Here is a 24,303-nt window from a genome sequence, read left to right on the forward strand (position 1 = left end):
AGCTTTCCCTGCCTTCAGATATCACTTGGTACAGAAATGAAAGACTGTGAAATGTGAATTGCCCATCATGAGAGGTGACTGAGGCAGATCCCTTCTCCAGGAAAACTGTCAGCAAAAGGGAGTGAGTCCCAAAGTGAGTGATAAAAAGTAAGGGGAAAAAAAGACTGAAATTACTAAAGATCTCAAGAGGAAAACAACTCAATTAAAAACTTGAGCATAAGTAGATAAATCAAGAGGAAAGATTCAAAACAGAAAAGAATATGGCCTCCAGATTAGGTCTGGGCAAAGTAGGAATAAATATTGCAAGACATAGACCCTTTGGATTTCAATGAGAACATACTCTACAATCCTGAGCCTAACTACTAGTGAAAAAAGATGGGCATTCAATTAAAAGGGGCAAAGAGATGGCATTCAAAGGATTCCAAGAGAAGAAAATAAAGGTGGAAGATGGATACTAGTGATGAATATTCCCATGAGAAAAAAAAGATAATTCTATAAATAGAGATGGAGATTCTACAGAAAAATTAATCTATAAAGATCTGATACTTAGAGATCATCTACTTTAAGAAAAGGGCAATCAGAACTACTGGGGACAAATGAAATCCAAAAGAATAGGAAGGTGTGAAATAGGAGGAGGAGATTTCAGAGTAAATGTTTGTTTGTTTTAATAACAAAAGGGAAAGCAAAAGTCAGTAAGGAACTGTATATGCAGGGGCATAGGAAGATTCTTACCATGGGGCAATAGTCTCTCTATCAGCCACAGGAAATGGTATTATTAAAAGAATGAGACACAACAAAAAATGGGGAAAGTGGGAGCCAAGAGAAATGATTTATAAGGCAATGATAGAACATATTTAGGAGAATCCAAAATAGGTACCTCAAAAATTTTAATTCTATAAGCAACATAAAGAATGATGGACTAAGTAAATATAAGGGTCATGAATCAAGGGGGAAAAAAATCTAGAACAGGAAGAAAAGATGAATAATAAAGAGAATGAGCCAATAAAATCCTTTTTTTTTTTTTTTATGGCACAGAAAATTAAATTTGAATAGAAGAAAAAAGGAGAGTTTACTTAACTAACTAAGAGACAAAGAATGAAATGACTAGATAAAAATAAACAAGAAAAATGAAGTAATAAGTTAATCAGAACTAAGGAAAGGAGCAACAAATAGAGGGGACCAGAGAATTTGGACTGTGAAAAAAAAAAAGAGTTGGTATATAGAGTTGCTTTATAGTAAAAGATGGTGAAATAAGTATAGACATAGTACTGTGTTTACAGTGGAAGAGGAATGAAAAAACAAGAATATGAGATGTGTTAAACAAATTAATAAAACATAAAGGAGTAACAAATTGGATAGGAAAATCCAGGTGTGTGAAATGTTCATGGGCCACAAATTTAATTTTAATCTGCATTATTGACATTTTTCTTATTACTTTAAATCTAGTCAGTTAGCAAAACAATAAATTAAGCTCTGGTTTGTAGCATTTGCCAATTTCTGACGTGTAAATGCTCACATTGGAAATCTAACAAGAGGCTCTTGTGAATTAGTATGAGTAGATTCCAACATACACTTGACACATTCCTATAATCTATTGTTTACAAAAAACTTGCCCCTGCTCCTACCCCCCCCCAAAAAAAAACAAATTCAGGCATACACAGAGTAAAAATGAAAGACTGGAAAAATATTTACTCTGACACAAATGAATCCAAAAAATAGGCATTAGAATCTTGCTATTACACAAAGCAAAAGAAACCTTATAACTTATATACTCCAAATATCTTAGCATCTAAATTCATAAAGGAAACATTAACTGAACTACAAAATATAGCATAATCATGAAAAATCTCAGTCTTCCTTTCTCATTTTTGGATAAATCTAACAAAGTAAAACAAAAGGAAAATTAAATAACAGCAAATTACTGGGAAAACTAAAATTATAAAAGGAATATAGATTTATGATGTTTTCCAAATAGAATTACCAAAGAGTGTGTAAATGTCTCAGCACTACATGGAACTTTTATAAAAATAGACTATGTAGTAAGTAGATAGTGCTAAGAAATGTAAAAAGATAAATAGTAAAATAAGTGCTATATAAATCAAGTAAGATATCCTTTACAATACATAATATAACAAAAAATATAATCCAGGGAGCATCTACACGCACAAAGAAACCCAAGTGGAGACTTGAAAATGAAATCCTAAATGATGAGAGAACCAAAGAATAAGAGTAATAATTGTAATAAAAGAAAATGATAATGAAGAATGAACATACTAATCTTTATGCGATGTAGCTAAAGCAGTCCTGGGGGAAATAATCTCTCTACATTAGCAAAATAGAAAACTATTGAGAAATTAAATATATATGTAAAAATTAGAAAGCAAAAGAATAAATGGACCCACAATAAACAAACAAACAAACAAGAAAAATAGAAACCAAAAAGGAAAAAAAAAGTCTAAATTATAAAACTAAAAACTGGCTCTTTAAAAAGACTAATAAAGTTGATTAATTTTTAGCCAATATGATTAAAAAGAAACGGACAGAACATCATAACCAAAAAAACTAAGGTGGAATCACAATAAGACCAAAAGAAATAGAATAATCAGAACCTATTATGTGCAGTTATGTGATACTAAACCAGAGAAGGAAAGAAATTGAGGGATATCTTCAAAAATACAAACTAACAGGAGTCTAAATTGGACTCTCCAATCGCCAAAAAAGGAAATTGAACTAATTATAAACAAGTGGAAAATTACTGATACTGGTGAGTTAACAGAATTCCATCGAAGTTTTAAAGAACAATTAGTATTAATATTACACAAATTATAACAAAAATTGAGATAGAAAACACCCTACCAATTCCTTTTATGAGACAAATATTCTTGAATTACCTAAACAAGGAAAAATTAAAACACAGAAAGAAAACAGCAGGCCAATATCATTAATGAAAATTGATTCAAAATTTTTAAATAAAATCTTGTAAGATAATACAACAATTCATTCAAGAAATCAATCATCATCACAAGTTAAATGTATACCAGGGATGCAAAGGATAGAAAGACCTTTTTTAAATGTCAAAGACAAAATGATATGTAAAGAAGAGCTAAAAACTACCCTAACTTGCTGATGATATGATAGCTTACTTAGAAAATCCCAAAGAATCACCTTGTAGTAAATGAGGCAATATAATTTTAGCAAGACTGCAGTATTTAAAATAAACCTTCAAAAATCAATTGCATTTTTTTTTAAATTTACATATATCCAAGAAATGCCATTCCATATGGATATGAAGCCATTCCCAGATAGATAAATAGTCAGAGTATGAAGGTCTCAAAATAAGAATTACAAATTATTATCCAACCATATGAAGGAATGCTCCATATCACTAATAATAAAAGAAATGTAAATCAAAACAACCCAGGGATTTTATCTCATACCCTGCTAAATGGTAGAGGTGGGAGGGAAAGTAGGAATGTTTAATATTGGAAGTGTTGTGCAAAGATAGGCACATACTAGTAGATTGCTAGTGGAGCTATGAATTAGTACAATTTGCAGAGCATTTTAAAATTATTCAGATAAGGCACTAAAATCTCCATATTCTTTGATTCAATTTCATTACTGAACTTTTACCCCAAAAAAGATCATTGATAATAAAGCCCCAATATACATCAAAATAATTTTAGCATCACTTTTTGTGATAGCAAAGAATAGGAAAATAAAATACATGCCCATCAGTCACTTAAACAAATCATGATACATGAATATAATGAAATGTTTCTATGCTGCAAGAAATGATGAATGTATTAAGTAGAATAGGCATGAAAGAAGAGCTATGTGAAACTACTCTTAAATTACCCCTTTGTTGAAGTAGGTTATCTATAAGTGTTGCATATTTTCAGATTTTTTAAAGTATTAATCAGTGATGTTGAATTACTTTTTTTTTGTCTTTAAAATTATGTTTTGTTTTATGAGATAACTCGGAAGAAGAAGAAATGAAGGAGAAGGAGAAGGTGATAGTAAGAAAAACCGTAAAACAATAATTATCATTAATAGGAAAGTTTTTTTAAAAAGAGAGAGCAATTTCTATTGAGTGTTAAGGTCAGAAGCAAGATTACAAAGGGCTGAGTGAGTGAAAAGAGAAAAAATGGAGCCAAATGGAGAGAGCAGCCTTGTAAATAGGTTTTTGTTTATTTGTTTCAGGGAGCTAAACCAAGAGGTAAAAGAAATATGGAGTGCTCTCTTGAGAGGATAGTAAACTTAAAACAGGATAGCTGTTTTAAGGAGGGAGGAAACTGGGATAGAGCACTCAATCTGGAGTGGAAAGAGACCTGAATTCAATCCTCGACACTTAGCAGATTGTGTGATCCTGGGCATGTCACTTAACTTCTGTCTGCTTTGGTTTCCTTATCTGTAAAATGGGAATAATAATAGTATTTACCTCCCAGAGTTGTTGTGAGAACTAAATGACATGATTATAACAAAGCACTTAGCACAATAGGCACTGTATAAATATTAGCCGTTATTATTATTATTAGTGGTGGCAAAAGGATAGGATTCAGTTGATAGGCAGAAGTTGAAGATTAGAGTGAAGGTGAATGATTGAGGTTGTAATCTGTTAGAGAAATGGAAGGCGATTCGATCCAAGGTACATATTTATGGTGTTAGAATAGAAAACCTCTTCTTTATAATACTGGAGGAATGGAGCAGAAAGCAAAACATGATATCAAGAGGTTTTAATATTAAGAGACAAAGGAAGAAGACAAAAAGGAAACTCACATTGAATTTTTTTCTTAGAATTAGTAAGAGACAAAGTCCTCTGGTATAAGAGTGGGGGAAAGGGGAGATGGGAGCTTTGTTCAAAATAGAACACTATCTTCCATATGTGATGTGACCAAGATAGAATATAATGAGACTATACACCTCCTTCAGTCAGTCAATCACTCAGTACGTGTATATTAAGTTCATGCTGTGTGCTAGGCTTTATTCTAGGCACCAGGGATAAAAAGATCAGAAGGGGGGGGGGGAGAAATAAAATAATTTTTTTGTCAAAGAACTTAAGACCTAGGGGCCTCGTCCTCTTTTCACGTAGCCCAAGATTTTATCAGCTTTTACAGCTGCCATAACACATGATTGTTATATGTTAGGCTGACAGTTTCTCTTGTTTGATATCTTGTCTTATGTTTAGCTTAGTTTCATTTGGAAGTCCTGTGGAACAGTCTGGGCCACTGAGAGAAGTTTACTGTATAGTCTTGCTTAGTTGTAAACCTTGACTTTAATCCAAGAAAGAGAGGAAGGGGAAGAAAGGAAGGAAGAAAGGAAAGAAAGAGAGAGAGAAAGAAAAAAAAATAATTTGGTTTATTCATTTTGTTGACCCAAAAGGGGCCCTGAGCTACCCTGCAAATACTCTAGCTAACAATACATTGACCATTCCTCAAAAAAGGAAAAAAATCCCTCCCTTTTCATCAAGAAACTCTCTGGGAATTCCATCTTCCTTGAGACCAATATAGATCACTTAACTTACAATACCAATAAATGTGGACTACTTCTCTGCTTTGTTTATCTCTATAGTTCTGACAAAAGAAGAATGCACAGATTCATAGATCTTTGACCATTTCAGTTAATCTGACCTGATTTCTCAGTACATAATTTCCCTGTAACAGGCATATGAATGAAAAAGATCTTTGTTTAGATCTTCTATATAGCTTGGCATTCTGTTCTGCCTCTTTGTGTTTCTCACATTTCCTCATATGTCTAGAAACACATCTCTTTTGTATATGCCTCGAATGTCTAAATGTAAGAAGAAAGCAACTTACATTCCCACTGTAAGTTTTAAATTGATTATTAAAAAAAAAAGAACACTCCAAATTAAGTGAATATTGCATATTTCATTCTCTTAGTGTATTACCTTCATAGGGAAATATTTAAAAGTCTTGTTATACATCTGTATTAGTGATATCCTTGCTCATTTGTAAAATCTGGCCATTAATTCATTTGTTCATCCACTCAATTCTATGCCAGGAATCTCAGTGCCCTGAATGACTTCTTCAAATTTCTATTACATTTCTGCTTTTTTTCTTATATTACTAGCCTTCTTTACTCTTGGCATACTATGTACTCTGTGTGTGTGTGTGTGTGTGTGTGTGTGTGTGTCTATCACAAGCTCATATATCCTGTGACCCCTGTAAATTTATCACTCCAAATTTCAGCAAGCTGCTCTAGGAGCATCAGGCTTATTCATTTCAACTTTTGTTTTCATGAATTTTACTTTAAAATTTTACTCAAGATCTATCTCACACCTTGAATGTAATGAAAGAATAGGGACAAATAATATACGGATGGTAGTACATATTGGTAAATATTTCATTAGAATATTTACAAGTTACTTCTATAGTCCTCTTAGTAGTACCCTCCTGCCTCCAAGAATACTTCAAATAATATTTCAAAATGAAGAGGGGAAAATCTTTTAAGAAGGAACAGGGTTTTTGCTATTTTAATTCTTTTTGTGATTTGTCATTGTTTAAAACTCTCTAACAATTATTACATTACAGATTTTTTTAAAAATAGCACTGGTTTTACATAATAGTACTAATTATACCTTGAGTTATACCTTTCTTTCAAGGACCTCAATATACAATGTAATCATTCCCAGTTCCTTTTGCATCATTGAGATGATAAACTTAAAAAGAAAAGAAAAGAAAAGAAAACTATAGATAGAATTGATTGCTTTTTAATTTACGAATCATGGTTATTTAAATTAGTAAAATTATCATTGAATTTGGGAGCCTACCCTCTCTGAACATTAAGAACACATTGAAACGGGTTTTTTCAAGTATTTCTATTAGAATAATCTTCTGTATAATAATTCTGTATAGCTTGTGACCTCAGAAATGTTAATATTTGAATAAATTTACAGAAATGTTAATATTTGAGTAAATTTACCACTCCTTAATTCTTCAAAATTCTGTAGGACAATATTACCCCAATTTGGGGACAGATACCGCAAGATATAAATCAACTGTCTTTTAAAAAGTATCTTTATATCAACTTTGCCTTTTTAAAACATCAGCCCATGAATACAAAGAAATAACAGTAATGTGTAAGGATGAGATTGGAAAAATTAAGGAGGACAGAAGTCTTTAAATATCGGGGAAAAGTAGCATAATGAAGAAAAAACTAACTATAAACCACCAAATTTATCTTCAGTGTATGGGAAGGTAGTAGAAGAAATCATTGAGCAATTTATAGTCACCTAGAGAAAAAATAGCAAGCAACCAAGAGATTTGGTAAAACACGATTATATAGTTAGTAGGAAAATGTTGCTTTCAAAATGCTGGATCATCAAAGTCAAGAGCTATCATTGAACCTCTTGTTCCAGAGGAAAGACAGAAATAAATAAAAGATAATCACCAAAACAAAGCAGAGTGACCACCCTGAGCAACACTCTGAGTAAAAGTAGCTTAACCATCGTCAAGCCATTGATATCCAAGATAAAGAACTTTGACATCCCTCCCCACTTACTTGGGAAATTATTGTTCCTTTTCCCAAACTAGGAGATAGGTGGCAGTCTATAAGCAATTCTTAATTCTATAACATCCATGTAGGAAATATTAATATACCCTAGAAGGCATTTGTCTCTGATAAAGTTGGGTGCAGAATCAGATGACATGATTAGATATGGGTGAGCTTGACTGAACAGTAGAAAGACCACTGGACCTAGAGTCAGAAAGGCCTTGGTTCAAATCCAGCCTCACCATCCCTAGCTGTGTGAGCCTAGGCAAATCATTTTACCTCTGTTTATCTCAGTTTCCTCAATTGGGAATGATGAAATGGAGGTAATAATAGCACCTGCCTCTCAGGGTGGTTTTGAGTATCAAATGAAATAATATTTGTAAAAGTATTTATTACAATGCCTATAACATATAGATGCTGTATAAATGTTATTATTATTATTATTATCATTATCATTATTTATATCAAGTCAGTGATCTACCAGAATGTTTGCTAGTTTACAAGATTTCCTACATTTAAAAAAAGTGACTTATTGTCAACCTATGAGTCATTTTGTGAGCTATGAGACACAAGTTTTCAATATTTGTTAATATTCTCAATTATAGCCTAAGTTATTATTCCCTGTGCTATGACCCTAAACTTATTTCAGTAACCATGTAACAGAAATTTGATATGATGTCTTGTATCTTTGCTTTTTAAGGTATGCAACAATCTATACGATGTTTCCAGTATTCTCTTTAGTGTTGGATCAGGATGTGAAACCAGAAATGGCATTGCTGTATCCAGAGCTTTATAAGGACCTAACAAAGGTAAAATTATGAAATAAAGGAACAAGGGAAAGCAAATTTTTTTGGTAATTCTGAAGGCTATAGATAGAGGCTTTTAAAAAATATTTTGAAGATAAATATGCAAAGTTGTTAGATGAAAATTAATTTACATGAAATTTAAGAATAGTATATTCTTTTTTCTCTCTGACATTACTCAATTGTGATTGTTCTTAATTATTTTTAAAAATTCATTCCAAATGGAATTTTAAAAAATAAATAATTAAAATTTTCAAGGGCTCAGTTTTTTTCTCAAAATTATTTTTAACTTCACATTATGTGGTATTCTACCAAGTTTACTAGAAGGCAATTTGGAAGGGAGAGCACTAGCAGGTAGAGATGGATATCAAGAAAGGTTTCATATAGAAGCTTCATCTTGAGAAAAGAAAATGATTCTGAGAGATGAGGATAAATGATCTCAGGGTGGGGGTAAGAGCATATGCATTTCATATGGGAGGTGAACAGTGAAGATATATGGAGACTGAAGATGAACATAAGAATATTTTGTGAGAGTCACAAAGAAAAATCCAGGTTGGCTGGATTACAGATTTAAGAGGTGGAGTAATATATAGTGAAGCTGAAAAAGAAATCTGGGATCAGGTTGTGATGATCTTAAAGGCTAAACAAAGTTTCTATTTTATCCTAGAAATTAAAAAAAAAAAAGTTATTTTAAGGGAGTCCTGGAATTTATTTACTATGATATTAGCATTGTCAGATCTGAATTTAAAGAAAATCACTTTGGCAGCAATATGTGAAACAGAAAAATTTAAGAGAGGGAGACAAATTAGGAAGGTTGCAGTGATCTAGGAGAAAAGTGGTTAAGGGCCTGAACTAAATTAATGGCTATGTGAGTAAAGAGAAGGGTTTGTATGTAGCAGTTTATATATATATATATATATATATATATATAAAAAATAGCAAGATCTGACAACTGATTGGATATACAAAGTGTGGACAAGTGAGGAGTCAAAAAAAATTCCAAGATTATAAACATGGGAACTAGAAGAATGGCCTTCAACAAAAAAGAGCGAAATTTGAGAGGAAAGATAAATGCGTTCAATTTTGTACATATTGAGTTAAAGATGTTTCTAGAACATGAACTTTGAAATGTTTAATAAGCAGTTAGTGTTATATTGAAACTTAGGAGAGATTTCAGGGTGGAGATGAAAATAAACAGACATGTGCATAAATGTGTATATATTCAAATGTGAATCTACATAGGTATACATAATGTTCACATATAGGTAGATTTGTGAATTATGAGTAAAAACACAGGTAAGATAATGAGATCATTAAGATACAGTATGGAGAGATTAGAAAAGAGGGTGCAGTATAGAGCCTTGAGGAATACCCACAATTAGGAAATATGGTGTAGATGATTTAGCAAGCAAAGGAGACTGAGAAGTTAGAGATGCAGGAAAAGAACCAAGACACATACACATGCCAAAAGGAATATTCATGAGGAAAAGAAGTTCAGGGGTGTCAATGTAGTAGATAAATTGAGAAGAATGAGAGCTGAGGAAAGATCAGGGATAGAGCTTAAGATAGAGGAAAAGAGAAAGAAAAGGAGCGACAAGACATTAGGGATACGACCTGCAGGAGAACATGAGGAGATGGAAACAAAGATATATATTGACCTTGGCATAAGAAGTCACTTCTTTATCAAATGGAAAAAAAGTAGTGGGAAATAATAGCAAAAGATTTTGAGATAAAGAGGAAGCTCACATCAAATGGCCTCAGTTTTTTCAGTAGAGTAAAAGGTAAAAAAAGGAGAGGCAGAACTATGGAGACAAAAAAAAGGACAAGGAGGTTAGAATAGCTTTTTGGGAAGGAGGAAATCAGTTAGAAGAAAGATTTTAAAAATTGCTTTGCTGCACTGAAGGTCTAATTGAAGTTGGATAATATGAATGTATAGAAGGCAGCTGATAGGATTAATCTTGGACTGAAATTTGATGAGGGATGAACTATAGGACAAGGATGTAAAGGATCTGAGAATTAAAGATAAGAGTTGAATTGGCTAACTATAAAGTAGAGATTAGAAAAGAAGGAAAGTAAATTCAGAGCAGGACAAATGGCCTGAAATAATATTTAGGGATGGAGGGATTAAAAGTATGTTGTGAATGAAGAATAGGTTTAGTAGAGGTGAAACACAAGGATAGAAAGTCATGATTAGATATAGGAAAATCAGCGTTTTTCATCATGAAAGTGGAACACTTTTGAATGACAGCAAGATTTAAGATGTGACCATTCCTTTGTATGATTGAGGTAAAGTAAAGGAGTAGATCTTGGGATTTAAAGATATTTAGTAATTGGGAAGATATGGAATTTGAGAGAGCATCGTTGCGGATGCTGAAGTTCCCTAGCACCATGGCAGGTGTTGAGCCAAATAATTAACTTCTTAGAAAAGATAGACGAACCTTGGAACCAGTACCCAGCAACAACTATTATCTAAATTAGGTTTAAAACTGTAATGAAGTGAGGGATTATGAGTGGTAGCAATAAAGATAGAATCTGGAAATAGCAGGAAAACATGGAGTATTCTGACTTTTTTTCTAGGATCAAGGGATGTGTAGAGGGCCTGACTGAAGAGGCCTTGTCTTCGAGGGGAAGCCAGGTCTCAGGATTAATAGATGGAAGAAATGTGTTTACTATGAAACAGAAATTCCTGAGGGCCCAATGCTTTAAAAGGGAGGGCACATTTAAAGTTGGGTGTAGGTGGAGTAGGGTTGGAAGGGGGAGTTAGATAGGGAGAAGAAAATGAGTGCGAGTGTTGGAATAATACATGTATAGGGATTATTAGCCATAGGAGCAGTAGTGGATAGATGGCAGATAAATGATAATGCTTGCAGTCTTGAAGGGGTATTATTGCCAGGCAAAGCCCCAAGCTATCCAGCTCTAGTCACTCCCAATTTGTTCTTATGGTGACTCAGTAGGGCCTGGAGCTATGGCCAGGGGAAAACATCACCACACCAGTTTTACAAATGAAGAAATAAACTCAGAAAAGTTAAATGACTTATCTTGTGGTCACACAGGTGGTAAGTGTCAGTGTTGTAACTTGGGCACAGATTGCCAAACTTGAATTCTTTTGCTCCCTCTCTCATGTAATGCAATATTCCAAACCTGTCCTTTGTGATAATCACAATGCTGAGGTATGCTGCAAAATTTTTATAGAAGTGTGCAAAGAAAAGAACTGATTAGCTAGAGAAATTAATAGCACATACTGATTTGCCAGTTCCTATTTAAGGGACCCAAGTTGTTGATAAACTAGATAGGGAATTGTGGAAATAGGTGGTTGCTTTTGTGATTTGAGTTCAAGCGTTCACTCAATATCAAATACCGCAAATACCAAAAACAGAAACCTCCAGCCAATGATTGATAACCTGAATTTTTCACAACTACAGATTCAAGATTTAAGACAGAAATGAAGGGACATTTAATTTTTACTTTGGTCACTTATATCTTAGTATTTTATAACTTCTTATCCTAAGCAGAACAGGGAGTGTGGAGAAGACTGTTAAGGTATTGAGTACCTTGGAGACATGGAAAGACAGAGAATGAATACTATGGAAAAGGATAAAAGAAAAGTTGGAAGTGCTAAATACAGAGTTTGCCTCAGGCTTGGAGCAGAAGGCTTCACCGGATCTCTTTACATTCATGATAAGGACTGATTACCAAGAACAATCAACTTTTCATTTACTTTCTTTATAACATTGAGGCAACAATGTAATGAGGAGAAAAGCAGATCAGGAGTTAAAGCTGGCCTATAGTTCAGATCAGACTGTAACTAGGTATATCTCTCTGAGTAGATGGTAATAACCTGTTCATCCATCCTCACACAGTTTTGACAAGGAGCTAGGTCAGACTTCTAGACGGATCATCTAATTCTTTCTCATTTAATAGGGGACAAAACCCAGGTCTGGAGAGGGTACAGATGACTTGCACAGGGTTACTCACATAAGAAGAAGGAAAACCCAAGGTTAAAGCCAGCTCCTCTGATTCTGCATCCAGCTTTCCTTTCTCCTGCCCTACACTATAGATGAATTCCTTCTTTCCACACACACACACAAAAAAAAAAAATTATTAAGTGCCTACTACATGCAGATCCTTATACTAGGCACTGGAGATAGAAAGACAAAACAAAAACAATTCAGCTCTCAAGTAGGGCTTGTTTTGTTTGTTTCTCAATAATACTGTTGTTACCTCAATGATAAAAGCTGTCCCAACCTTCTTTTATTCCCATCAGAAAATATCATATGAGCAAATTAAATCAAAATGAAACGGCCCTAGTAGGTGTGAAGTAAAAAGACAAATGTTTTGGCATTTAAAGATTATTTTTGTGTTTCTGTAAGGGACTTTAAAAAATGTTAGCTAGAATCTGTGTCAAAATTGTGTTAACCTTTGTTAACTATTCAGGTATTGAAAAAAAGGCAATAGTAAAATAAAAACCACTCTTGTTTCTGCTTATACCAAGGATTTGGAGTTTACATATCAGCCTGTTCTTTTTTTTAACGGACACTGTGTAATTATGCTAGCAGGTTAAGTACTAAATTACCCCAGCAACTAGCATATATTTGGAGAGTCAGTCACAAGTTTCTGATGAAGTAGCTGATTCATCTCCAGCTGGAGTCACTGAGTTAATTAGTGTCATGCTATCACTTAATGTCAGTTAAGTATGTTGGAATATCACTAAACCATATTCTGTTTTCATTGGGTTGCATCTGTTTTGGGACATAAGGCTCCCATTTTTATTTAATATGACCAATTACTGAGAATCATTGTTCAGTATCTTCAAATTTAGCCCTGAATTTTTCATACTGCATGGTCAATCCAGCCATTCAGTTTCCCCAAACCCTTTTTTATTTAAATCTACCATCTTTTATCTGCCTAAGCTAATATTACTTCTATAGTATAACATTTCCTTTTTAGCATTTCAGAATTCTGACTCTTAGTATTCAAGGTAATATCAGAATTACTGAGCTTTTTTAGTTGGGTAAAATCGTATTCAAACTGCTTGAAATATTTTGAATGTACATTGCTTGATTTTTCTGAGCACTTTTTTAAAAGAGCAATTTAAATTCCATTTCATCTTTTCTACTGCCATTGAATAGCTGTGGGTTGGACACAGTCTTAGTCAATAACTCAATAAATATTTGGGTTATCTATGGTATACAGAATACTGTGAAATATATCCATATAGTTCCAGTCCTGATTTTGCTTACAATTTAGTTTGGGAATTGAGTGAATTAAATACATGAAAAGATAAATGATAATACAGTATAACAATACAGAAGAATTCGTAGAGTAGCAAATATGTAAGTACCAACTGAGTGGCACAGACAGTATATGTCATGAGTTCTATAGAGATCTGTTTTCAATTGTAGTCTTTGGTATTTGTCTAATTCTGCAGTTTTTAGCATCCATTTCAATATTAAGAATTATTTAAGGGGCATTAAAACTATGAAAATAAAGCATCTGAAGCATTTCATATTGTGTATCTTGTTCTTTTAAAAACTATATCAAGGAAACCAAGCAATAGATGCAAGATAGCTCAGCAAATTATTGATTTGATAAAGATTAGTTCATTGAGGCCTTATTTCCCTTCAAACCTCAAGTTCCATATCTTTAGTTGTCTTGTTGGATAGCTTGCATGTTCCAGCATTTCCAAAGCCAAATCCATTATTTTTCTCCACCAAATTTGACCCTCTTTCTGGCTTGCCTATTAATATCAAAAGTACCATCTGCCCAGTTACTCAGACTTGCAACCTAACTCTTACTCATCCTTCATATACAATCTGTTGCCAAGTACCATAGCATCTCTCACAGAGGCTCCCTCATCTCTGTTAACACTACTACCACCCAGCTATGAAGTCTAATCACCTCACCTCTGGACTATTAGAATAACCTACAGGTTGATTTTCCTGCTCCAACTAGCTCTCCAGTCACTCCATCTTCCACTCAATTTCTAAAGTAACCCTTCTAATCAATAAATATCAATAGATCTCTATTGCTTCTTCAATCAAATATAAATCCTTTGGCTTTTAAAGTCCTTCATAACCTGAACCCTTCTGCCTTGCCAGTCCTCTTATGTTTTATTTGCTTCCTGTATTCTATGATCCAGTAATAGAGGCCCTCCTTCTTTTCCTCACAGGAGACACTCATGCTTCCATTTTCTCTATCTTTTCCTCATGCCTAGAATACTTTGTTCTCATCTCTGCCTCCCCTCCCTTTCTGGCTTCCTTCTAGCCCAGGTAAAAATTCAGCATCTGCAAGAAACCTTTCCCAGTTTTAAATGTTAATGCTTTCACTCTGAGATTCTCTCTGATTCATCCTGTATATATCTTGTTTGTATGTGTTGTCTCTCTCCCTTATTTGATTATGAATTTTTGCAAGGAGAGATTGTTTTTGTTTTTATTTGTATCATGCAATAAAGCAAAGAGCTCTAGGTGGAAATGCCATCATGGGATAGAAACAAGACCTTGCTCCTAGTTCCAGCTCTACCGCTAATTTACTTTGGACAAGTCATTCATCTCCATAGGCTTCATTTATAAAATAAGCAGATTTTACTTGCTGATCTCTAATGTCCCTTTCAGCTCTATGAGTCTATGAATCAATTTTTTTAATCTATATTTAGATGAGTTTTTTTTTTTTTTTAAACTAGGAATTCATATAATATATGCATTACCAGTCTGGCATTCTTTTAACTAGTAAAAAAATTAGTCAATCTTGAGTATAATATAAATTCTTTTTTATCCCCATCTTGCAGTTTTTATTCTTCACAGGAGATGGTGCATCGTAGTACTTTATAACTTGTATAAAGTAATTTGGGTATAACTTATCTGAAATCCAAACTCCACTTTAAATTATTAAAGTCTTTTTAGGTGCTACAAGTATAAAAAGAAATTTGCAGAGTCATCTCTCTCATGACTGTACAAAAGACTTTATTCATCTGAAATGATTTATGATTTTCCATGAGAAGCCACAGTAGTCTGAGTTTTGGGGACTAGAACCATTTAACTGATTCATAGTGAACTGAGCCATCTGATGTATTTCTGAACTACCTCAGGCTTGTGGTTGTGAATGCAAAGACTGCTTCATAATTTAATGGGTTTAACCTTTGAAGGAAATCTTGGAGTTAAAGTATCAAACTCTCTGCTAAGTTGTGCTATGTCAAGACTTCAAAAAGTCTTTTAAAACATTTGGTATTAAATTACAGACCAAAATTAATGTTTTCCTCATATGTGTGATAGTTCCAGGATTGTCCTGTCTCTGAAGTATCACTTGCAGTTTTGTCATTAATGTTCTCTTCATCCTTCTCAAATTACCATATATAGAGATATAGCCATTTACATATTAAATCTCTTTTTACTGATTGAATATAAGCTTAAGGCATCCAGGTAATACAGTGCTAAGCCAGAAGTCAGGAGGACTTGAATTCAATTGTGATCTCAAACACTTAGTGGCTGTGTAATCTTGGGTAAATCAGTTAACCCTGTTTGCCTCTATAAAGTGGGATAATAACAGTAGCTACCTCCCAGGATAGTTGTGAGAACCACATGAGACATATTTAAGCACTTAGCCCAGTACCTGGTACATAATAGATGTTTATGTAAGTACTGGCTATCATTATTATTATTATTATCTTCTTATTAAACTTTTTGAGAATAGAGGTTATTTGCTTTTTTGTGTTTGTATTCCCAGCACTTAGTGCCTCCTTGCACATAGAAAGAGCTTAATAAATACTTATTATATTGTTTAAATTTAAAATTTAAAATTATATGTACAAGAAAGACCTTGTTCTGTATAATTTCTACCATAGACTCTTTCTGTATAGCAGTCCTAAATACTGCATTCATTAATACTCCCATTATATCTTTTATAAATTCTAGGTTTCTGTAAGTAATGTTTATATTACCTGACCTTGACCCCCATAATAGACACACAAATATTTGGTTCACTCTGGTTCCCAATTCTTGACAGGCCTATGTTGTATTTCCTGCTTATGACTCATATCTGACAGACAAATTTTAACTGTAAAAATTCTAATTCTTCCTTTTTTGATGAAGAAATTAGTACTTTAGAAATCACCAATATAATCTCAATTAGTCTTGAATAAAAAAAGAAAGGATTACTACCTGAAATGGCCATTTTAGACAAGTCTCTCATTAGGCATCCTATTTTTCCCTATATTGCATCCTAGTGAGTTTTTTCAGTCTCTTAAAATTTTCTAATATATTAATTTTCAAACAGGTACAATGCATTTTTTTGTTGAGATACCTGATTGATTCATTTAAGATGAATTTGCTACTTTGATGCTTTACTCTGTGTAATTTTTAATATATGTCTCTTATCAATCCTTCTTATCATAGAATTATATGAACTTAAATAGGAAGGGATTATAGATATCATTTAGTCCAAAATACATATTTCCTTGGGAAAAACTGATGATGCCTATGCTTACTAACTTTCAATTATAGGAATCTCACTCTCCCATAAGGGTAGTACTCATATTGAACCATCCATCCAAGGTAGTCAAAGATCACCAGACTACTCTACCACTCATACCAGATATTTTTCTTTTGAAGAAAGGATGCCTTTCCAGTTATGGGTCCCAATGCATCTTTCATACCCCACTTTAAATTCTACCTCCTTTAAATCATGCTTCCTGTACGCTTCTTCTCAATGAACTCCAGTAAGTCTTGTTTTAAGGGAAAACTTCCTATCAATTAGAGTTATCCAAAACAGTTATGGTTTATCTCTGGAAGTATTTGATTCCTCACATTGGAGGTCTTCAGGCCTAGATTGGATGATGACAGATCAGAAATATAGAGAATATTCTTATTTATATATGAGTTAGATTAGGCAATTTTTATTTATTCCCTTCAGACATCTTAAAAGAATAGTTTTGCTTAAGCAAATGAGGCTGGCTGGCTTGTGATAAAGTGGGCAGGCAGGGGTCACTTAGATATCTACATTGTTCCTCAGATAGAAAACCAATGTTCCTGGGGTGTTTCTTATTCTGCTCTGTCAATTGATGGACAGAGGTCACATTAAAAAGTCAGGTCATTGGAGGTGGCAGCAGGCCAAATATAGGCTGCTTCTGAAGAATCTCCTACTTTGAAATGTATACTGTGTCCACTAAGTGTTGCTGGCTCTCACAGCATTTTACTATTAAAGCCATAAGTAACATCTGTAAACTAGCTAATATGGTAACTTATAGGTGCAATAAAATTTATATTTTCAAGTTAATCATTTGTTTACCTGATTTCTGCTCTCCTCCAAGTTCTTAGCTATTCATAAGGTTGCTTTGAATGAACACAAAAAACTCAACAATAAATTAACATTAAAGTTACTGGTGGAAATAATAGCACAATGTGTGTGTGTGTAGCTCTGTGTAAATATAAATATTTCCCATTGTGAATGTAGCAAAGTTCACTATGTTTTTAACTTTGATCATAAAATAGAAAAGTACATTCCTTTAAGAAAAAAATCCCTCAATAGTATTATACATGCATAGAAATCTAGCATAGCCAAAGACTGAACTCATTAGTGTCCACAACAGAGAACAATTAGAAAATTTGTTAATTAGGAGACTGTTAACATGTCAATTATAGAGTAAAATTTTAATTTTCTTTTCATTAAAATCATTAATATCTGCCAATAAGTAACAGTGTGCTTGAGTTTCAAAAGTATATTTGAATTTGGTATTTTCACATATTGACACAACCAGAGTATGAGATCTTAAGTAAAGTCATGTGATTATCTCTCAAAATCAAATTATAAACAGAATTGCAGTTTATCAACTTGCTAATTGTTTTCTTTATTGGGCAAAAAAATGACATTCAGCCTGTGTTACAAGTATGTATGTAAAATGCTATTGTGCATTTCTTTATCTCCAAAAGGAGTTGAAACTTTTAACTGAAGGAGAGAAGTAATATAATGGCCACTCCTCTGCCAAATGATACAGTAAGAGAACATTGGGCCTGGAATCAGGAAAACCTGAGTTAAAGTATGGCTTCAGCTATATGGCATCTTGCAAGTTAATTAACCTCTGTTTACTAAGTTTCCTCAAATATAATAGGAATAATAGCACTTATTTCCCAGGGTGGTGGTTGTGTCTATTTGCAATATATTCTAATGAAAGAAACAAGTACATCTCTAGGTTTATATAAGATAAATATAAAAATAATAAATAAAAATATATACAAATTTAAGTACAAGGTACTTTGAAGGAAGGAACTAGAAATTGGGGGGGATCAGGAAAAGCTTAATCTTTTTTCTGTTTTAATCTTAGAATATTTTATTTTATTTTTTTCAATAATACATAAAAACTTTTTAACATTCATTTTTTAAAAATAATTTTGAACCTCCCTCCTTTGTATTCATATAATTCCTGGGTTTGTTTTTTTTTTATTCATATTTTTATAATTTTTATTTTATTTTATGTGTTCTGCAGTTATTTCAATTCTCTTTCTATTCCTTCTTTTTTTCCATTTTTTTTATTGTTTTCTTTTGAGCTTTGTCTTTAAGAAAGAAAGGCAGAGGTGAAAAGGAAGTACATTGCAGGCATGAGGGATGGCTAATATGAAGACTTGGAGATAGAAGAAAGGAGTGTTATATGTGATGAACAAAAAGGACAATTTGATTGGACAACAGTGTGAAGATGGAGTAATGTCCACTGAGATGAGAGATAGGGTAGAGCAAGGTTATAAAAGTTTCTGAAACCTAAATAAAGAATTTTATTCTTTATCCTAGAATCATCAGTGTTTACTGGAATAGGGAGTGATTTGGTCAATCTGTGTTTAAGTAAAATCACTTCTGCAGCAACAGTTAGGATGGACTTCAGTGGGAAAAGGTTTGAGTGGGAGACTTAGGAAGTCTTTACAGAAATTTTTTCCCCCTGAGGTAATTGGAGTTAAGTGACTTGCCCAGAGTCACAGAGTCAGGAAGTGTTAAGTGTCTGAGACCAGATTTGAACTCAGGTTCTCCTGACTTCAGGGCTGGTGCTGTATCCACTACACCAACTAGCTACCCCTCACTGCAGAAATCTTAACAAAGAAATGATGAGGGCCTAAACTAAGGTGATAGCTTTATGTATAGGGAGAAGACAGAGGTAAAAGATGTCAGGTAAAAATAAGATTGTTAAGATTGGATATGTGAAGTAAGAGAGAGTAAGAAGTCAAGAATAATAGCAAAGTTAGAAACCTAGGAGATTGGGAGGGAAAAAATGAGGAAGAAGACAATGAATTTACTTTTATACAATTTGAGTTTGGATAGTCAGTTTGAAATGACAGTCAATTAATGATTCTTGAGTGATGTTCAGGAGAGAGTCTAAAGCTGCATATGTAGATTAAAACTGTGAGTCATCAGTATAGAGATGACAATTAAAACCATAAAAAACTGATAGAGTCACCAAGAAAGAGTGTAGAAAGGGAAAGGAAGGGTCCTCTAAGAATCTTGGAGAAGTCAGTACCTATAGTTTGAGAGCATGATATGAATATTATCATATTATGTATGTTGTTAGCATATTATAGATATGCAATAAATTATATATCAGTATGTATATAGAGAAAATGTATAGAGAATATCTGTGTATCTGTCTGTGTAACTAGCTTCTTGGAAAAAATAAAAGCCTATCTAGACTTTATTATGAAAGTACAAGTATAGTTGTGTCCCACTTTTTAAAATTCTAGTATATAAAAATCTGTTGTTATAAAAGAAGATTCACATTATAAAAGAATTAATCATCCAAGAGAAAGATTCATTATAGAATGCTCCCCTAGTGCATCTAAAGATTTATATATCACTTTTTAATCATATGGGAAGCAAAGAATCTTAAAAATTAGGGCATCAAGAGCCACTGCTGATTCATCCAGGGACCATCAAGCATCTTTGAAATTATAATAGGAGAATACCAGTATGTCAAGTTGTTTGGCCCTGACGAAGGCTTTATTTCTTACTTTTTGACTAAATAACCAGTCATAAAGTTTATGTATGTTGTTTTTTTTTTTTTTTGCTTCTGAACTTACATATTTGAGATAAATGTGTCCCTTGTGTCTATTTTTAAAATCCATGAATCAACCAGATTTTTCTATTATACTTAACTAACATAGCCTATATTACTAATTTTTTTCCAGGGACGATCCCTGTCATTTAAGACTTTTCTCATCTGGGTTTTAATCAGCATTTATCAAGGTAGGTAAGGACTCTAATTTTACTAGACTAAAGATTTTTTTTTTGTCTTATATTAATAATATTGTTTTCAGCTCCAGGTTAAATTCTTAAAGCTTAAAATGTCAGCAAGTGTTACATATTGCTTTCTGCCTATCTTATAAATCGATATTCTAGAGGTATGCTAAGCCTCTTCCTAATGCATTGTGGATTGGTAGATTTATTGATGCATGTAGTCTTAAAACCAACCTATTCTTAATTAAATAGTAATCCAGGAAAATTTTTACAAGTGCTTATCACATTGCCCACTGCACAGTAAGTTTCTTTCATGGAGTGATTATTGAATTAGTTAAGAATTCTAAATTTTATAATCATTTGGAAGTCATTAACTGCCTTTGTGTTAGAAATTAATGAGGTATTGTTGAAAATGTAACTAATAGACGAATCAGATATATTAAATTGAAATGTTTAATTGTTTACACTAATTGCTGAGTGGCAACAGATTTTGGGAAAGAAAAGGGATATTGTCCCTAGATATTAAAAGCTTTTGTTTCATTTTCATTCTTAAGATTTTTCATTTTCCATATTTATTGATTCGAATTCCAGAGTAGAACACATAATCTCATATTTATATTTGTTTTTTAAAATTCTTGCATTTATTTCTTGTAATTTTCAAATTATTTTAAAAACAAATCAGTGAGAAATGTTATCTGATCAAAAGTTTCCACTGTTGTTTTGTAGTCATTATAGTTATTTTCACTGTAATTAAGATAGCTTTCCAAGTGCAATTGACAAAGTAGTAATTGCTAACCATTTTTAACTTATTTTTTAGGTGGTATTCTAATGTATGGAGCCTTGGTGCTTTTTGAATCTGAATTTGTCCATGTTGTTGCCATTTCCTTCACTGCCCTAATCCTGACTGAGCTGTTGATGGTTGCCCTCACCATAAGAACATGGCATTGGTTAATGGTGGTGGCTGAATTCCTCAGCCTTGGCTGCTATGTGGCCTCTCTTGCTTTTCTAAATGAATATTTTGGTGAGTTACCTATAAAATTAGTATTCCTTTTCTTTAGATTGGAAGAGGTAGTATGATTAAGTTTTATTTATTTTTCTTTTAAATATGAAATTTTGGATTGTCAGCATATTTTTTAAAAATGAACCAAAAAATTTCAGAACTTGGACATATATCATATGACTTATTTTTTGAGGAGATATAATTTTGCCATAGTATATTTAGGAAATTAAGAAGATTGTAAGTTACCTGTAAATAGAATGTTTAAAAATTATATTGTTTTCTAATAATGTCTCCAATTCCCCACAATTAATTTGTTATGTTCACATTGAAAACAGAGTAGCAACTCTGAAGGAAGAATGCCAACCAAATCTGTAGCCCAGATGTATAAAAAGTCATATTGTTCTCTTGCTTGTTTTTCCTTCAGTTTTGGAAGAGATTTTATTTTTGCTTTCATCAATCTTTTACTTAGGTATTGGACAGAAAGGACAGAAAACTATAGAGTATTGTGTGTATACCTCAGATCCCATTAATACTTAAATAATGTAATATCCTAACTTGCTCTGAAGATCTTATTGACCCCCAGAATTGTTAGATGAATACTTCCAAATCCATCCACACTTCTGAGATATAGGTCCATTCTCTACTTTCACTTCACATGTTCCAATATTACCCAGCCCTTCTTATTCTGGATCTATCAACTTATTACTGATTCTCTACAGGCAAAAGAAGTAGAAAATAATCTGACATCAGGAAGGAACCATCAAAGTCATCTTTCTCCATGTACTTAATAGATGGTCATCAAGACTACTCTTAGACCACTAAAAGTGGGGATTAAAATCCTTCCAAAACATCCCTTTCTATTTTGAAATGATTCTGATTGTTAGAAAGTCAAAATGTGTACATCCCTGAAATTTCCTAATCATTAGTCTTAGTTCTGCCCAATGGAGCCAAGTTTAATCCCTCATCCACATAACTGCTTTTCCACCATTTTGAGTCAACTGTTTTGTTACTCTAAGTCTTCTCCATATTGTTCATGCACGTTTCCTTCAGCCAGTCCTTATGTGAAATGATTTTCAGGTCTCTTGATTATTCTGATCTCCTTCCTATGGACATACTCTTGTCATTATTCTTCCAAAAATGTGATTCCAAACATTCCAAATGTATTCTGACCAGGATGCTACAAAATTATCTCATCTCTTATTCTGGAGTCTCTTCTATAAATCTGTGTTAGCTTTTTTAGTGGACACTTCACAGTGAGGATTCATATAGAGCTACAGTTCTCTAAAATGCCCATATCATTTTCATATGAGCTACTCTAAATTTATGTTTCCTTCACTGTATACTTCTGAAGGTGATTTTTAGGTTAAAGTTTAACATTTATCTCTATTAAATTTCAGGGAGTATACCAAAAAGCTAGGGGTAAAAGGAAGATCACAAGTTTTATTACCAAAAGAAAAAAAACTGGTGACTAAGAAGTATATAGCTATGTCAGAATATCCTTGAATAAAGAATGAGAAAATAGGCAGTCTTTTGTAACTATTTCTTTGCAACAACTATTTGTTGAGCGTAAGAAATCAAATTGGTTGAAGACAGCAAAATGCTACTAAGACTCTTCTCCAAAAAAGTGCTTCTTGTGAATATGTTAAAATTATGCAAAATTCTTTGAAGAGTCATAAAAATGGAGATAACTTTGTTCAATGACCCTCTGATAAATATCTTACCCTTGGATTCAAAAAAGACTTCACAAATAGAAAGTAAAAGCAGCAAAACCAAGCAGCAGTTTGTACAAAAAATTATCTAGAGATTTTCATGGACACCAAGCTCAATATGGATTGGCAGTGTGATGAGACAGCAAAGAAGCCTATAAAATACTAGGCTGTAATAAGAGAAGTATAGTGTATAGAATGAGTTTTGTGAAAATACCTCTGTACTCAAATACTGTACCTCAGTGATGCCATTTATACCAGGTTGTGTTTAATTCTAAAATTCAAATTTTAGAAAATTGTTGAGTCTCAAATTTATGACATATCAGTATTAGTTGAAGGAATTAAGAATGTGTAGCCCAGAACTTAGAGGTTCACCTTCTTTCAAGTATTTAAAGGATTATCATGCAACAGAAAAAAAAAAATTAGATTTGTTTAGCTTAACTGGAAAGGGCAGAACTAGAAACAATGGGTAGAAGTTACAGGTGAGCAAATTTAAATTTGAAATAAGGAAAATCTTTCTAACAATTAGAGTTATTCAGAAGTAGAATGAAGAGCAGGTTCTCCTTCCTTAGAAGTCATCAAGCAAAAAAGCTATAAATAACCACATATCAGGGATTCTTGTTCTGGTACAGGTTGGATGAGATGGCATATGGACTCAATTTCAGCTCCAATATTCTGTGCCTTTCAGTCCAAAAGGAAGAGGGATTCTTATAAGTGGTGAAGTTCTCTAAATATTCTTGTTTGTGGATGACATTGTGCCAATCATGTTAACTCCCTGTACATTGCTGAATTTCCAAAATGAGGTGCCCAATCACTCAAAAGAAGTTTGCCACATAGACAAGTTCGTTCTGACAACTTTTCTACAATAGCTCACTTTCGGGAAGATGGGCTTAAATTCTTTTTGTCCAGTTTGACTGACTAAATCATTATGCAAAAGGTATAAGGTTTAATCTTTGCTTTTGTCATTTAAGAGTAAGAATTTTTCAAATTTCCCCTGTGGTACTATCGTTAATATGCCTATGATTAATCTGTTCTATCACCTATACTGGGATGAATAAATGTTTTGAAGCATTTGGTAAAT

At 33.0% G+C, this 24,303-nt stretch overlaps 1 protein-coding gene across 2 annotated transcripts in view; it reads left to right on the plus strand.

Moving 5' to 3' along the window:
- ATP9B (ATPase phospholipid transporting 9B (putative)) overlaps window positions 1–24,303 on the plus strand; it is a 431,234-nt gene that overhangs the window by 400,353 nt on the left and 6,578 nt on the right. For both annotated transcript variants that reach the window (XM_051970555.1, XM_051970554.1), the window contains exons 26-28: window positions 8,210–8,318; window positions 20,468–20,525; window positions 21,334–21,537. In XM_051970555.1, the coding sequence (XP_051826515.1) occupies window positions 8,210–8,318; window positions 20,468–20,525; window positions 21,334–21,537 (371 nt within the window). The remainder of the gene's footprint in view (window positions 1–8,209; window positions 8,319–20,467; window positions 20,526–21,333; window positions 21,538–24,303) is intronic.

The sequence above is a fragment of the Antechinus flavipes genome, chromosome 1 (assembly GCF_016432865.1).
Source record: "Antechinus flavipes isolate AdamAnt ecotype Samford, QLD, Australia chromosome 1, AdamAnt_v2, whole genome shotgun sequence".
NCBI lineage: Eukaryota > Metazoa > Chordata > Mammalia > Dasyuromorphia > Dasyuridae > Antechinus > Antechinus flavipes.